Genomic DNA, 18,050 nt, shown 5'->3' with positions numbered 1-18,050 from the left:
TATGGCAGTCTCTCCGGGTTGTCTATTAATTGGAAGAAATCAGAGGTGTTTCCGCTTACTGTGGCACCCTGTCGTAAAATTTGTGAATATCCCTTACTTGGAATGAAGACTCTGTTAAGTACCTCGGGATCCAGATTCATAGAGATAAAGAACGTATCCTACAATTGAATTACGGTCCGGTGCTTCAGCGGCTAGGGCAGTACATAGGTGGTTGGCCTTGCCCCTGTCCATGGCAGGGAGAATAGCCATTATCAAAATGGTGGATCTCCCACAGCTTTTGTACTTGTTTAATAACATCCCAATCCCACTGTACAATTGCTTTTTTTCTACTCTTCGTACGTTACTGATACAGTTGGTGTGGGGAGGTAAACAGCCCACTTTAGCTGGATCATTCTCATGCTACCTTATGAAAGGGGTGGGTTTGGGGTGCCAAATTTACAAGTTTATTACCTGGTGGCACAGGCAAGTTTTGCTCGCTACTGGTATCACACGGATATACGTACACCCTATCAACGGCCAGAGGCTGAATTAGCACTCCCAGCATCCCTTGGGTCCCTGCTGCCTGTAGGATTCCCACGGGACCCTAATGATATTCAAACTTTATCTACCACTAGCTGGGCATGGCATAAGTCAGTGAAAATATCACGGGCTCACGGCCTTTGTATTCGTCCACCTGGCTGGTAATGGGTGGATCCCTATCCTGCAGGAGGCACTTGTGAAGCGCACACTTGCTAAGTTTTAATTGGTGACCTTTGGTGATCTCTTTCCAAAGGGCATGTTTTTTCCCCGGACAGAATAACCTCACTTTCGTGATGAAACTGTTATGGATCACTTTATACTCCAGACTTTACAGAGAGCGTTGAGAGCCACTATATACAGCTGCAAGTTGGAGCTGCCAGAATTTCCACTATTGACCGGTATCATTAAGGAAGGGGATGGGACACACTTGGTGACTAGACTATATAAGGCCACAGTGACGCTGTTGCCCACTTGGGATTCAGCAGTGCGTGGGGCGTGGGGAAAAGATCTTGGGCGCCCCATCACTGATACACAATGGGGTAGGTGTTGTGCACAAATCCATCGAGTTTAACCAAATCACAGGCATAAATTGTTGCAGTTCAAGTTCTTGTGAGGGGCGTATAAATCACCCTGTGCGTTACACCACATTGATCTTATCTATGTCCGAAATGTCATTCCCACCGAGGCTGACTTTGTGCATCTCACATGGACCTGCGTAAAGGTGGGATGGTTCCAAGATGTTGATGGTTACGGTTGTGCCCAAGCCACTAATGGCGCTCCTTGGGTATGTCCACAACCTCCCCAGATCCAAGCGGCATTATGCTGCCATTCCATTGATTATTGCTAAGGTCGAAATAGCCATTAATTGGGGTAGTAAGCGTGTACCAATGATCAAGACATGGCTGCGCAGTATGATAAATTGTAGCACAAACAATGGCATTTATTCGCAACTACAACCACCGCGCCGAGACCCCTAGATATTTGGCAACCACTACACCTGTATCTTTTGGACACACCAGATGTAACAACCACACCAGTAAATACGCAGCCCACGAGCGCGCCCCCTCTGAGGGGAATAGAGGATGCGGAGGTGGGGTAAGGCATGTTGTCCATTGCAATGTTAGTAACCATCATGTATTTTTGATGTATTTTTGTTTACCGGTGTGATATCATTGACTTAGCCTTGATATTGTAGGTACGTACCTAAATGCTATATAATATCCTACATAAGTGTCTATGTATGTTGCACTGTAACCACTGTTATCTTGGTATAAAAATGAATAAATAAAGTGTAAAAAAAAAGATTACACATAATATGCAAACAGAGGGACTTTTGGTAAGAGGGTTTCATGTGTTGGTATCATAAACTGTCACTCATATTTTGCTTCCACCCACCAAGGCAACAGAGCATGGGGCGGTTGGTCACCCCACTTTAACCATTGGCTCATTTCACGTTGAGTGACTGTACAAAGCTTGTGCACAATTTCCACAGTTCCCTTAAATAGTTCCGTTCTCCACTGTTGCAAAGCTGGCTCCGAGTGTGTTTTTTTAAATAATTTAATCTTCCTCCTGCACAAATAATAATAAAAAGCCTGGCACAAAGGATAGACTTATTGTTTGGAACCTTTACTAGTTGAACAGCTGCACTGGTGAATGACATTTAAATTTAACCTTTTTATTATACACATAGGGCGCCCCCGTTTACATGACAGTGAATATTCCGTTTTATTTTTGGGACATAGTCGTGCAATACATTATTATTCTTTTTTTAATGGCTTCGCAATAGCTGTGCAAGGAAAGGCCTATTTGCTTTGTAAATGCTTGTTTTTTTTGCTGCAGATTTAGTGCACATGTAGTTCAAGGATTTTTTTTTCTTTTTTGGGAGGGGGAGAGGGATTGCATTAAGGCATATGGATAACACAAATCGTGTTTTACAGGTTTTGTGCAGCAGCAGGACATGTGAGGCCCTGAAGGCAGCATGATTCTGGTGATTAGCCTGAGAGAGTAAGACTCAGAGGCATGGAGACATTTTTTTGTTTAAAAAACCTGGGGTTGTAGGGCACATGCAGAGTAGAGTCTAGCTTATTTTTTTCAATTTTAAACTTGGGAAAGCAGGGCACGTCGGGTGGGAGGGGAGTTGTTTTAATTTCGTACTCGACAAAGTGACATGAACCATGCTAATGGGGACAGTGTTGGTGTAAGATTTGAATGGGACGTGTATGCCATCTTGCAGTCAATTGTGTGTCTTCTAGTGGTTGTGATCTTGGGTTGTTCAAATTAGGTTGAAAGACCGTTATCATCAATCATCACATGGGTGTTTAGTACAACAGGTAAAGACGCACTGGACACTAAACACTGCCAATTCACTTTTCTGTTATGTCACAGGAAAATATGGCTGTGTTTATAGTATGTCATTTATTCGTCACGTATTTCACATATTAAAACACAAAAGGATTCCAGAACAGTATTAACGATAGGTACAAAAGTAGCAAAAAGAGAAATCTGTCGGCATGCAAACATCACTTATAGCATAAAAATATTTGCGCACCCAAAATGTCAGCACCGAGACCTGTCCAAGCGTGAACAAGAATACCTCATCAAATGTCAGCGTTCTTCCTCCAATTATATCAGATTGCTTTAACTTTCACAGAGCCAATTTCATAAAGAACTCTAGGCCCCATTTCGAGTCTAGTCCTCCATCAATGCGCGGTGCTGCGCGTGAATCTGCTGCTCCTTCCAGAGTCTGGTGGCCTATTTCTTAGAAATGTATAGACCTATGCTGGGTCTGCAGCTTGCTGACCTTTGCGAGTGATTGCTTGCTTTTCAATTCAGATCTCTCATGCAGTCTAAATGCCTATTGGAAAACACACTTTTACGATGGAAATGCTTTTTCTTAAGGTGAGATTTAAAGACCATGAATTTTTTCCTGCCTCATTTGTGGATGGATTGCCATCACGTTACTTAGATGTACTGAGCGTGAGGCCTAATTGCATTTCAATTGCTTTACATCCCATGCTCTCCAGAAATGTAAGAATAATGTGCCCTATGTGTCAAATGTGGCAGAAGAAATTATTCATACTCAATGAAATACATTAGGACTGTGTGTTTTCTCTCGTATAATATGGATGCAGCAGATACTAAGGCATTCAGGCTTTTACATTTCCTTTTGAAATGTCTGTGGCAATCCCGCATATAGGTCCGATGAAGCTGTGTGGATATTTAAATGCATTGCATCACCGCAGTTCAATGGCGACAGTTACCCAAAGCTGACTCTGAGCGACAAAGAAGGGGGTTCAGTACAGCTGAGTGAATTAATATTGTGGATGAATTGGTCACAGCCTTATAAAACTCTGGAAGCAGTACATCACCTTTATTAGAACATAGACTCAATCTGTAAAGTTTTTTTATAAACATTGGAAAGTCCAGCCATCTGCCTGGGCCTCTGCATGATCTGCCCTTATTTGTTACTGAATGAGTACTGTGGCGGAATGGTGCACACTGGGGAACGTTGCTCCTTCTAATGCCACCATTCAGTGACCAGAGCATTCAGAATATTTTTCACCTCTACCTCTGCTGACTTCCAGTGATGGTGGATCATCCCATCTGTCTAGCAACTCTTGCTGTCGCAGAATGGTCAAAAAGGAGGCTGCTGCTATGGCAGCCCCCGGGTACTGGTGTCAGCAGCCTTGTGTGAGGAGGGAGGGATCGTGAGCTGTCCAATGGCTGCTTCTATTGTTTTAGTTTTAACTTGGTGCGCAGGAGACCCCACAAACGTAGCCCCTTGTACCTATTGGCTGACAGGATCAATGTGGTCGCCTGGGAGGGCTGCTGGGTGCTTAAATTATGGATAGCCCTGTGTTGCCACTCTGTGCCCCTGATGACCTCAAAAGCAGCCGGTTACTCCCCAGCGTCCGGATCTTTTGTTTTTCACTTGGATCCTCTTTGTGGAGTGAAGCTTATCTCCTGCCATTGACTGTGCTTTTTTGCTGCTGCCATAGCTGCCGCTGCTCCCCACCCTCTTCCTACCTAAGACTTTTCCAAGGTGTCAGGCTGTGGGAGTAAGGTAAGAGTGCTCCATTTTTTCATGGAGCCAGTTATTTAATTTTTCAAATTTTGTTTTGCCAGAGAGATCCAGGTTGGGGTGCCATGTCTGTATTACAAGTCCATTATATCCTATGGAATTTGTAATACAGTGTACAGGATATTAGTCACTGTTGTAACGGAGTATCCCATCCGCTAAGATCGTAATCAGGCCCTTAGGCATCTTACCCGATCAGGGCCAGGAGGCACATTTTTCTGTGTGCATTGTCAGCCCATCCGGGAGACCAAGAAGGCAGATATGGACAACTTTGCATGCCCACAGTTTGCCTTTTCAGGTTGTTGAAGGGTGCTTAGTGCTTGTTTTAAGAGCAGTTCTTCTTCTGGGGAGTTTGGGAAAGACATGTGTTAAAGTCTTAGGCTCCGATTTAATATTTGGGGGAGGGAGTAATTTCCATTGGACTGGCAGAGGAATTAATACCTGCCAGGTCAAGACTACCCCACTCACCAAATTTAGAGTTGACCCCTAAGGCGGTGGTCAATTCTAAACCATTGGCAGGAACAACGGTTGCTCACAATGCTTTTTTTAAGTTTGGCGCTTAGCTCTGTTAAAAACGATGGAACCGTCCATCAAAGTTATTTTGTTTTTCATTTTCAATAAGAAAATCCTGAAGCAGGATTTTCTTTTTGAAAATAAATACAAATGCCCCCCTTGACATGGGAAATATCTCCCATTATGACTGGGGCATTAGCCAACTTTCACTGCCCCTTACCGGCAGTGTTTTCCTGGCAGTGATAAGCAGGAAAAACTGACCTCAACATCCGCCCATTTAAATTATACAGGCTGATATAGATGTCAGCCTCCGATGGCCCTTATTCCATCGAAGAGGTGTACCTAAGGTAGAGACGAAGAAGCCTCCGCCATGGTTACACCAATGGTCTGCTTGTATCTAAATTCGGCAGGCAGACCGTCATCTTGGCGAGAAGGATACTCTGTCGTGACGGAGTATCCTTACTGCCAAGATTAGCGTAAGCCCTTTGGACTCTTGAACGGAGGGCTAAGGGTTTGATGCTGAGTGACTCAGTGGTCAAGTGTAAAGTAACAATGCGGGCTAATTATAGTGTTTAATGGTTAGTGAATATTGAGGAGCACTAACTAATGAAAGTGAAAATAGTCACAGAGTGATTTAGGAGGCCTTCTTTTAATGTAAAACAGGGAGTCACTGAGATTATACTTTAAAGGTTCTATTGCACCATTATTATTGTTTTATTGTTTTTAAACAAGGAGCCTCGGGGATTGTACTTGGAAGTCTTAATATGCTTATATTGTGACTTATTGGCAACAGTACGGGTTCATTTTCAATTGCAAGTCAGGTTTTGCACTGTGCTTAGTATTCAGGGCATATGTCACTTGAGGGAAAGATTCATGATGTTACCAAAACAAGTCAAGCAGAAGGCAAGAGTGTGTAATGCGGACTTAGTAGTCGTTGTGGGGTATTAGGTTCCATTGAGGAAATAATGTATTTTTTGCACTTTACACATGCCCTCCCACTCGGTCAGGACCCAGCTCCATCAGCCTTCAGTCTGGGAGGCATCCCTTCCCATGCTAGTCCAAGAGGAACATTGAAGATGGGCCAAGGTCTCACCTAAGCCCACTTTCCCCCAGTCCCATAATGCACAATGAAGGAGACAAAGAATAAGATCAAGACGAGGAAATATCTAGACCTTTTTGAACTGAAAATTGTGAAACTGATAAACAAAGACCCAAATGGATCAAAGGAATGTTCATGCAGATGGAAAAAGCCTAAAATAGAGGAGACATTGATCAATTGGCTCAAAGGTTATACCATCTTCCAGTCAGTGTTACTGGATGAATTATCTGAGCTAGGTTCATAGATAAGTAAGATTGTGAGTGCATAGGAGGAATTTGGGGGAACATGCTGGAAGTTTTACGCTACAGCTTTTTGTTAGGAAAAAACATCTAATCAGGTCATGTTGTGGGATCAGATGGACATTACGTTTTGGCTGCATTTCATGATGTTGAAGAAGAGCAATGGTTTGGGGTATCAGTCCTTATTGGCTACATTATGGAAATGAGAAAAATGATTCTAGTAGGCTTTCAAGAAAAAGACTTGTACCAGTCATCAGGGTAGATGGAAATTCAAGCATTATTGTTCCTTCTGCAGGATGGTATTTCAAATGTTTCCCAAAAATCCAAAGACAAATGGAGTTAGATGTAGTTTGGTGGGATTCCCATCTGTGAAGGTCCTCTTTCCAGTATCTCTATTGGCTTTGACTCCTTGACTGAACTTCTACCCCAGAGCCATTGTAGCTCACCAGCTTTATTTTGGTTTTCGTGTGGATTCAGAATACTGGACACATGGGTAGAAGGTCCTTGGTTCTGCAACAATCAGTAACCCTTGAGTATTGGTAAGAACATTGTACGGAAAATGATCGAGAAGGAGGTGGGTCTGGGTGAAGTGTAGGACCATTTGATAGCCTATTATAATGCGTTTGTCTGCTCTTCATTAGGGTTGGTCCACCATAATAGACCCACGGGATTCAGATTCATACACAACCTATCTGCCCCTTCATATGGGGTTGGGCAACCATGAAATCTCCCAAAACTTTGCTCACTACAGTATGATTCTCTGGAAGGGGCACTTGACAAATTAAGGTTCCTGGGGGGGCGGCCGGGATGCAGTGCAATCAATGCTAGAGCTGACATTGAGTCAGCATTTCATCTTTTCCCAGTGCACCTGGATTACTTTCACCTGCTGGGTTTTCACTTTGAAGGATCTTTAATTTACGATAAATGTAGCCCCATGGGGTGTTGAGTGTTATGCGCCTACTTTGTGCATTTAAGCACTTTTCTTGAGTGGGTCTTCTCTCAGGTTTAAGGTACCCAATTAGTCATTTGCTACATTGGCTATTTCTCATTTTTGGGTCCAAAATGATCTGGTAGATGTGCTGATTCTCTTCTGCTCTTCATCAGGCTTATGGATAGTTTTGGTGTCCCGTTAGCACAGCAATAAACAGAGGGCCCAGCCATGACCATAGTTTGCCTGAGTATTCAGATTGATTCAGTTACAGGGGAATGTAGGTTATCACATGAGAAAGTCTGGGCTTTCAAGAAATCACTGACAACCGTTTTCGAGGTGTGCAGTCACCGCAGACCAGCTCCTGGTTTTAGTGGTATAGCTTAACTTTGCCCAGCTGGTCATTCCGTAGGGCAACTCCCTTTCAAGATCCATCCTGCAGGCAATGTCTGATCCCAAAGAAACTAAAACAAGGGATTTGGTATAACAACACAATGAGGATTTGGTGTAACAACACAAAGGGATGAAGGACGGAATGCTGAACACTGTCAAAATTCACTCCACTACAGAAATCTGGGCCTAAATCCACAATTTCTTTCTCATCATTCCATTCCAGGTTGGACCCAGTCAAATGCAAATCAGTCTTGTCCCTGCTCCCCATGGGAAGAAGTCCACTGGACTGCCAGGCCTGGTCCTCCCTGGACTGGAAACAAGCATCCTGGGACCAGTTTTGGCGTCACCCCTCATCAGCCAGGCTAGCTTGAGTCCAATGGCATAGTGAGCAAAAGACCCACATCTGGGCATAACTGTCCAATATGGAGTGACTATAGCAACACAAAAAGATGATGGACTGAATGCTGAACATTATCAAACATTCGCCACTAGTCTAGAGATCTGGGCCTAAATCCATTTTTTTTACTCACCATGCCATTCCAGTTTGGACCCAGCCATATGCAAATCAGTCTTGACCTTGCTCCACATGGGAAAAGTCCAGCCCGAACGGCCTGGTCTTCTCTTTGCAGGTAACAAGCACCCCGGGACTAGTTTCGGACTATCACACCTCATCAGCCAGGCTAGCTTGAGTCAATTGGCATAGTGAGCATAGGCCCCATATCTGGGCATTATCTTCTGACTGGGGGTGACTATAACAACACATAAAGATTTTAGACGGACTGCTGAACTTATTCAAACATTCACCTACAGTACAGTTTGTGTTGCTATAGAAGCTGTCATTCTGCATCAGCTGGACCGTGGGAGCAAGGGGAATTGAGGACATACTCATAACCCATAAGTCCTTTTGTAATGCTATTAGTAGCAAGAGGAGAAGCCTTTATGTAAAGGCATGTGTCTTCTTCAGCTAGGGACTCATAACTTGGATGCTGGGCAAATATCTTATGAAGTTGTCCGCTCCTTTCAGTAAGGTATGAAGTTTACATTAGCACCCTCTAGCGAATGCTGGAAGTGGCTCAGCCAATCAAAATGTTTTGCATGAATGCATTAATTACATTTGTTTGCTTGCATTTTAAATTTCAAGAATTCAATAAAGTGGTAGCAAGGACATGACAACATACAGCGACTATATGTGGAGTGAGTTTGAGGGGAGACTCCTTATAGCGTTATTTGTCTTATTCCTCACATGCTGTTGGGCATTAACACAGTTTATTGTCCTTTTGACTCATTGCGCGCCAAATAATAATTACTGTCCTTTGTGGATGGTATCAAGTCTTAATACGCACTGTTTTATACTTGTATTTATTCCCGTGTCTTGCTGTGTATGGGTATGTTTCACTTTTAGGAGAGCAGAGTGCCCTTCACAAACGTCGGATATGCTGAAGAGAGAGTGGCAAGACAAGTAACATGACAGCAGCTGTTTGAAGTATCCATCAGGAAACAATATCTGTTTGTGTTGTTGTTAGGAATTACCAGAAAAGTGGAAAAACCTGAAGAAGATTGCCTTCGCTGTAAAGCATGAAGTGGCGCCTCTGCAAGCCAGCGAAGTGTCTGTTATCAGGAGAAAATGTGTACTCTTCGAGGTGAGATCAGCGTTGTGCGCTGAACCGCATGATTTCCTCGTTTTGTTGTGATAACAAGCTGAAGGTAAGGTTCAGTGAACTGAGAAATTGTAAACTCTTGGAAAAAAAGCCTGTCGACAGATAACAATTCAATGTTTCTTGCTAATGTATTCCGGGCGAATCTGATCACTTAAAAGACCACTTCACCAAGAGGGAGTGAGGCCTCCGTGCTCCTTTATCCTCAATTATGGCAAATCTGTTCCTAATTTACACCGAGCACCACTGTTCTAAGATCAAATACGGATAGAATAAATGTTGTGTGCCTCGACACACGGTGCTTGCTGACAAGAGTGAGCTGCTTTGAAACTGATTATGATTAAGGGAAATTTAAGGGGAAAAAAGTGAGGCGTTGAAACGAAATGCTTTATGGTGTGAATGATTCGAGATGCTGCTCGTGGGCGCCTTGAAGCGCCTTGTGAGCCTTTGCGAAGTTCAGCGTATAAATAATTAAGAAGATGGGACGTGTTTACCGAATGGCTGATGAAACAATTCTGCGGTGTGTTCACTGTGTGTCTCTTTGTGTTCTTCAAATGTGTATTTTTCAGGTGAAGCAGCACGAGTTCAGAAATCGCTTTAAAAATGACATCATCTTTCGATTTGACGCAGAAGATCCTTACCAGCACATAGATAAGGTAAACACGGCCTTTGTTATGTTTTGCTATGGCTCAACCAATTGCGAAAGATAAGATTATTACCCCAGGCAGCCTATGTATTTTCGGTTTCTCAGATTTTTCCTTAAATATCTGATATTAAATCTTGTGTTGTCATTAGTCGTTATTAGGAGCCCAAGCAATGGGCCTGGACAGCTAATGATTTTGGTGTCTTTGGTTTAGTGGCGAGAGACAGTGGCAACAAAAAAAAGAGCTATGTAAATGAGGGTGCCGGATTGCAGTTATTTTGTGTGTTGGAAGTGCCATCAGCACCCTCCGTCTTTCCCCAAAGATTGCCAACGATATTCGAACTGTCTATAAACACATTTTCGCACTCTTAACCAAAACTGATTGCAAACCCTAATTTTATTATCAAAAATTGAGGTATTATGAACAGCTCGAGTGATAATCCCTGCAATATGTGCAATGTGTCTTGAACCCCTAAAAGCTGCGTGTTTCTCGCAACACATTCACTTTTTCAAGGGCATAATTTGTTCTCAATATACATTCTTCAAACTAAAGAAAAAATTAAGCATTGTATTTGTAAAATACATTGTTTACTCATTTATAAACCATTCCGAAATTAGAGGGGAATAAAATGTTTCCACTGCTCCAATGCAAGGGTATAGCCAGGCCTACTGACTCAGTGGACTAAAGCACCCGCTGCAGGGGTCTGCGCTTTTCTAGGGGGTAGAAACATGCCGCTTCCATTTAGGTTTCACCCTATTGTGGTCATTAATTGAGTACAATGGAGTTGGGTAAAATTAAACTTCTGTTATCTGTCAACAGTCTCCCAAGGGGGTGAATGTCCAGTCTACCCTCACACCTGTTATTTAATAGGGCTGGTGCATCAATATTTGTTCCCCTACGAGAGGTAACATTCATGTGGCCCTCGAATAGCAATATAGCCATACTTCACTGCATACATCATTACCACTTTGCATGTTTTTCTCGGTCATTTCCCAATCATCATGGAAGAGACCTTGAATTCGCTCATAGTTCGAGCAATGGACTTACATTCATTAAAAAATTAGAAAGTAAAATCTAAACCATCCCTTCTTAGAATGAATCACAACTGCAAACAGTAGGTTGGGAGATACATTCTATATTGTATTAGTTAGTTAAAAACATTTACAACTTCATGTATAAATAATAGGTTAATTCTCACAAATGTCAACATTTTTGTTAATACAATAACAACCTGCTGGACACTTATTTTAAAAATGACATTGTAGAACCGATTCGGTTAGCATTTTTGCCTTGGAAGTTGGATTGCACAGCCTCCAAAATAGTTCTTAGTCCAAGAGTTCGGAATTAATGTTTACATGCTTCTTCCTTAAATCTAACATAGGGACATAAGCAAATGATGTGTTCAGTTGTTTCTTCTGTTGAACTGCAAAATCACCATAGTTTCTTGTTTTGATCTCTTCTTTGTGCATTTTGAAATTGTAAGGTTGGTGGTCTGTATATTTTAAGATTGGTATGTGTAATCTAAGGAAGGTAGTTTTGGTTAAGGATTAAGAGTGAAGTCCTCATAGTACTGAAGTTTCATTGATAGGTGTCAATTAGATACTGTTGTTTTTTTGTATTCTCTTGCGATTTCCATGTTTCCCTCATAGTGGTATTGCCTAACTGCAGTTTTATTAGGACTTTCCTTTCCTGTTTGTTGTAGTGGAGCAGGCCCTTAGAAGAGGTAACTGGTGTTTATTTATCAGTTAAGTTATGTCCCTACTTTTTCAACACAGTACATTTACTTAAGTTTGCGTTACTTTTCATTTAGTCCGAGTTTTTTTACTGTTTCTTTCTCGTAATGTATGCAATCAAAAATTTAATTTATTTTACTGATATTTAATGTTGTTATGCCGAGTTCGTCTTATGCAACAATGCAGCGTGACTATCCTCAACTTGTTTCTCCAATTTGTTTAGTGCTTGTTGATAGAAGACCACACCACCATACACCGCTGTATGATAGTAGTTGGTGTTTTGGTTGTTTTGGCTACGATAATTGCATTAATGCATTATTTTGCCCCGCCTCTGACTTTTCTTGAGAATCGTTAAATAAATAGCATTAACAGCTTCCGTAGTTTAATTTGTAACTTTCTTAATATGTTGATTCCTTGTAAACGTTGTGTCTTTTTTCACTCCTAGGTAGGTATAATATTTTTATTCTACCTAGAACCAGTAAAGTTATGGATGAAGGCTGCTATTGTCAATATTTCAATGATGCTGTCATTTAGCTTTAAATGGTTCTGAATAATATGCTCTTGCAGACAACTTAATTGTGTTTGTGGGCTAATTTGTGTTTGTTAAAAGGGTGACAAGGTAATATGCATATGCTAAAATAAGACCTCAGAGTCCAACCTAGTTTCGGAGTGTCAGCATCACTTTGATTTTCGGTTTCTCCATGATCTGCAACCAATAGGGAGAATAGTAGTGTGGCTAAGGTAAATTCTCGTTTTAAACCATTCCCAGTTTACATTTTAGGTGTTATTTTATTTCCATCCGATAACTTATCCTGCGCCTATGTTTCTGTTTGCAGTTTATCAATTTTATTTATCATTTTGTTCGCCTGGATTGATAACACTAGTATGTTATCTGTTGTGGAACAATGCCTCCTAAATACAGATTTATTACTTTCTATGAGGTTATTTTTGGATTAGTTTCTTCTACATGTTCTTGTAGATGTTGGACGAAAATGTTTCCTTCTGCTTCTAGGAGAGCTATCAACCGTTATTTGCTGGGAGTCACTCTTTGGTCCTCTCTTGTGTATTGGATGAATTACCGAACCTTTACCAAGAATGAGGGATTTGTCTCGTGTTTAAAACAGTATTAAATAGAATTGTCCATATGTGGCTCCAACAATGGGGATCTAATTGCATTACAGCAATTGGAATTTTAGTTATTGGCGGAGATCTTGCAGTTCTGTTTTTTTAATGACGTTTGCTATTTCCTTTTGTGGCATCCAAAATTGTTCTGGTTGTTGCTGATAACCTGCAAGTGTTGATGTAACTTTGCTCCTCTCATAGGTTTCTGTAATTAATAAATCACATAACTTTATTCGGTATAAAAAAAAATTCCATAAAAGTACGAATAAACTATATCAGATCAGATTCTCCATAGTACACAATCGATATATCAAGAATCCCCTCCCTTCAACAAATTCCCTTTTGAGTCCATGAGCACAGGGTTACTTCCCAGTCGGCGTATATTTCCCCTAGTTGCTCTAAGCCTGACCGCTACTCTAAAAAAAATTTACAGTAAAATACAAAGTTAATGCCTCTGAGGATAATTTTTAAAATAACAAGGCCGCTCTTGCATGTTTAAACCTATCTTTCTTTAAAATTCTCTTTAAAAAAAGACTCCTTGGCTTTGAATAAAAAGGACATAGTAACAAAAATGAAGGGTATCCTGTGGAGACCGTTGGTCGCAGCCACCTAGGAGCATATGTAGGAAGGCGTTTGCGAATAGCAAATGCCGGAATTCCCAGAATTCCGGCGTTTGCAAATTGCAAACGGCGTTTTGGAATGTAGGTGCCACATCGCAAAATAAGGAATCGCAAAAATTGCGATTCCTTATTTTGCTCAAGCATTTAAGGAATCGCAATTTTGCAAATCCTTAAATGCTATGTAGGGGTGCCTTTTAAATTGCGATTTGGGCATAAGGAATCGCAAAATACCACCTACTCCAAGTAGATGATATTTTGCGGTTTCCTGTCAAAATACATTTTTTTTAAACATTCAAAGTGCCATGTGGCGCACAGACATGCCCTTAGGGCATGTATGTGCGTAACATGTACTTACAGGCACATTCCAGGGGTGCAACATGTGTCCTTTGGGCACCCTGGCACCCTTGGAATAGCGATTCTCAAATTGCGATTTTCTCAAAGAAAATCGCAATTTGAGAATGTATCCCCATTAATTCCTATGGGCCTCTTGGCCCTTAGGAATGAATGGGACACTCATTCCTTAATTGCAATTCGCAATTTGCAAATCGCAATTAAGGAATTTTAGGGATTCGCAAAAAAATTGCGAATTATTACCTACATTCCATTTTGCAAATCTCAAATAGCGATTCCTTAAAAAATTTGAGAATCGCAAAAAGTAAATTACCTACATATGCCCCATGGTCCCTTCATCTCTATGAACGGTGTATATCCTACCGGGTCAGCTAATACGTGGTGCAAAAGATTTAACCTAAACCATGTCATTATGAATCTATCATTGGCATTATGGAAGTAGGACAGATAAGGTTCAATGCCCATGGATGTTTTGGTTAAAAAGAATTCTCTGACTGACGGCTTAGTCAGCTTCATGTCTTCCCTGAGTGTAATAACATGCTTGAAATACCTATCCTTAACCAAAGTCTTACCCTGCATGGATATTTTAGAGGGGTTGATAAATAGATCTGTGCATCCTATTTCTTCAAGGGAATCCTTGACGTACTTTAGCCATGGGATCTTAAGCCCCTGGTCCTGGGCCAGGCACTCAGCAATGACCTGCCTGCTGAATGATGCCTCTGTGTTTGCCCAGATTTTGACCCAACAGATCAGTTGCTTAAAACCCAACCTGTCCCTAATATAGTGAGCACCAAGTTCTTCATGGACGATGTGGGCTGGCATGCTCTGTGGCACTTTAAGCAAACGTTGAAAATACTTATTGTCCTCTATCTGAAGTTGCCTCACATCAATAAAACCCCATACCTCACTTCCATGAAGGACTTTGGCGCAGCACATCGAGGTATACAGCCTCAAGATTTGCTCAGGTGACCAGCAACCTAACCTTTGTGCAAAGTTCATGATTCACCCAGAGCAACTAGTTAAAATATGACATTTCTCTTCTAATAGATATTTAAAATTTAAACGGCCATCAAATAATATCCCCAGATAAGAGAAAGTATGTACTTTACCCAATCGGTGTTCGCCAATGGTGTAGTTGTACGTTTTACTTGTTTTTTTCCCCACTTCCATGACATATGACTTTGACAAGTTGGCAGACAAATCTAAATTCTCCATGAAGAGTAAGGGTGGGCGTAGTTCGCGAAGTAGCGCTACGCGAAGCTACGCGAAATGCACTTCGCACTACGCAAACTTCACATAGCACTACGCGTAGTAGCATGTTCGCACTGTGCAAGATGCGTTTTCAATGATTGCACAGTGTGAACAAGCATCCGGCACTGTGCAATCATTGAAAATGGCATCTTGCACAGTTCGAGCTGTAGTTTTTTGCTGCTCGAGTAGATTTTTACTCGAGCAGCAGCTTTCTCAATGCGAACTGGTAGTTTCTCATCGCAAACGGTTGTGAGCATGCGCAACCACTCGCAATGAGAAACCTGACCTCCCCGCATTGAGAATCTCGCCGGGATGTCATTTTGCTTGCTCGCTGTCGCGAACATGATGTTGAGGACCGTGAACAAGCAAAAAATGACCGCTGCACTACGCGTGTTCGCACTGTGCTACGTGCAGCTCGCGTAGTGCGAAGTTGCATAAACTTCGCAAACTACGCGAGCGTAGCGTAGTGCTTCGCCCAGGGTTAATGAAGAGAACAAAGCCATCTATCAGAATCTATAGCCCTTAAGATGTGCGGGCCAAGAGGACCGCATCGTCTGCATAAAGCAGGATGGTGATCCCTTGTGAGCCAATCCTGGGTGTATCAACCTTTAAAGTGCTAAGTGCCTGATCAAGTCTGTTTATATACAATGTAAACAAAAAGGGGGCCAGAATACAGCCTTGTCTGACCCCACTAGAGCCTACGAAGGGTTCTGTGGTATTTCCCTCCTGATTATATCTGACCGTGGCGATGGTATTCCAGTGCAAGGTTTTAAAAATATTAATAAGTCCAGGGTCCACACCGAGGTCCCCCATAATTGCCCATAATTTCCCTCGGTTGACACGGTCAAAGGCTGCCATCAAGTCCATAAATGCCAGGTACACAGTGCCTTTGCCAGCGATAGTGTACTTGGCTGAGAGCAGGTATAAATTGAGACATTGATCAGTTTTTGACTTCCCAGGCCTGAAACCAAATTGGGTATCAGTTATAATATGCTGGTCCTCAGCCCAATCCAGTAGTCAGCTAAGGATAGCCCTCCCTAAGACCTTTGCTGACACAAAGATTGGTCTATAACAAAGTGGGCTATCCCTATTTCTTTTTTAAAAAATGGAGACTATCGTGGCTGTTGACCAGGATGATGGCATTGTGGTGTTGACTGCTGTGTTAATTACTCTTGTCAGGATAGGCGCAAATAGTTCAACCTTGCTCAGAAAAAGATCAGGTGGAATCCCATCAGGGCCTGGAGCCTTGTTTCGGGTCAGACCTTCAATCCCTGCCTTGATCTCACCCAGAGAAAATCTTATCTCAATTCTGTTCCTTTCCTCCCTGTTACCCTCTGCTTGGGTCATATCTCTGCAATGGTTGTAGAGCCGAGAATAGTGCTCTTTCCATTGCCCTGGCAGAATGTTATTGGCTATCCTAGGTTTGTTTACCTCTGGAAACAGGGGTTGTTTACGACTTTCCAAAAGGCAGTTGAATCTTTTAGCTCCATCCCCTCCCTCAGATCCTCCGAGGCTTGGTGTTGTAATTTTGTTTTGCGGCCTTTAACGGCTAGCTTGTAATTTGTGGGGTGGCTCTATCCCCTGTGGTAATTTGGGCATGTTTGAGCTGATTGGAGTGCTGTGATGTTACCACCCTCCGGCCCCTGTGTCCCCTGGTGGTGGTACTTGTGTTGTTTCTATTTTCAACCAGTGGGACAGGGTTTGAAGTTTTAGTGTCCCCATCTTGTGAGCCTATGGGCTGTTCGTTGTCCCCATTTCCCCCCCCCTCGTCCTCTAGTACTGTGGGTGCGACTTGGGGTATAAGATGTTCCACTGCATCATTGTTAGGTGCCTTGGTCTGAGCCAGGAGTAGCGTCAATTTATCCTCTATTGACCTTAGTCTACTTAATAAAGACCCCAAAAGGATAGTTATCAGTGTTTCCACTCTTTTCCAATACTCAAGATCAGCCTCCACCTCTATGCTGGCACATTACCCACTGTCCGGCATTCAACTGACATCTAGGTCTACTATATCCCAGGACCTAGAGCCTTGTGTCGCCGGCTTAGTTTTTTGTTTCTTATTATGAGTTAATTTCAGAGACACCCCACTGTCGTATTCCAAAAATAATCTATGGAGCTATACCTACCAACAGCCCCACTTATCATCTTACCAAATATTCAATCAGTTGGCAGTGAAGAATAGTCAATCGTTTATTAGACAACCAATACTCTATAGAGGAGCCCCTCCGACGTCACCCAGCCAGTGCGTGGAGAAGACTGACGATTCACACTCAATACATGGCATATATACTTTCATTGCGTTACATGAGATCACCGTACATAGAAAAGTACTGGTAGGCACAGTAGCTTTAAGGAAAGACTATATATGGCACACAAAGCTCGTTTAGAAGTCTGCTTCTGCTATTATTGGGAAAGGTAAGGTGGGGTGACTCCCTTTCGTCTCGGTGCCTGGGAGCACGGGTACAGAGCCTCCAGGAATGCGCTTATCACCTCTGAAACCAGATGCGACCTTGAGTCTCAGAACAAGAAAGAATAGTATGAATTCAGCTGTCTGTATAACTCAACTAGCATGGCTTACTCGACTGTTGAAGGGTGGCACGTGACCACCGTCCGAGTCTAATACATGTACAACAAAATGGAGTCTGTTTGGTTCTTAGTCAGCCGACAAAGAAACATAATGCAAGAACAGGAAAGAAGTTCCTGTATTGACATAACTAATTAATCTAAACTATGATAGTATGAATATAGATGCATACGAATATAGATACATCATGCTAACACAAAAGATTGCGATGAAATGTAGAGTATCGATTTTATCCCTCAGAACCACCCTTTAAGCATGATGTAGCTAATCAAGAGAATCAGTCCTCAAAAATACCCTCATCAATCTGCATCAGCTCTCGTA

The 18,050-nt window shown here is 42.2% G+C and overlaps 1 protein-coding gene across 1 annotated transcript in view; it reads left to right on the top strand.

Annotated features, from left to right (window-relative positions):
• The window catches only part of LOC147731162 (dynein axonemal heavy chain 11-like), a 962,811-nt gene that overhangs the window by 860,172 nt on the left and 84,589 nt on the right, over positions 1-18,050 (top strand). Inside the window, exons 17-18 of the mRNA XM_086954157.1 lie at positions 9,293-9,409; positions 9,994-10,080. Of these exons, the coding sequence (XP_086810283.1) occupies positions 9,293-9,409; positions 9,994-10,080 (204 nt within the window). The remainder of the gene's footprint in view (positions 1-9,292; positions 9,410-9,993; positions 10,081-18,050) is intronic.

Source organism: Lissotriton vulgaris, chromosome 2_1 (genome assembly GCF_964263255.1).
Source record: "Lissotriton vulgaris chromosome 2_1, aLisVul1.2, whole genome shotgun sequence".
Lineage (NCBI taxonomy): Eukaryota > Metazoa > Chordata > Amphibia > Caudata > Salamandridae > Lissotriton > Lissotriton vulgaris.
The sequence above is the reverse complement of the archived record's forward strand: the minus strand, read 5'-3'. Positions and strand labels throughout refer to the sequence as shown.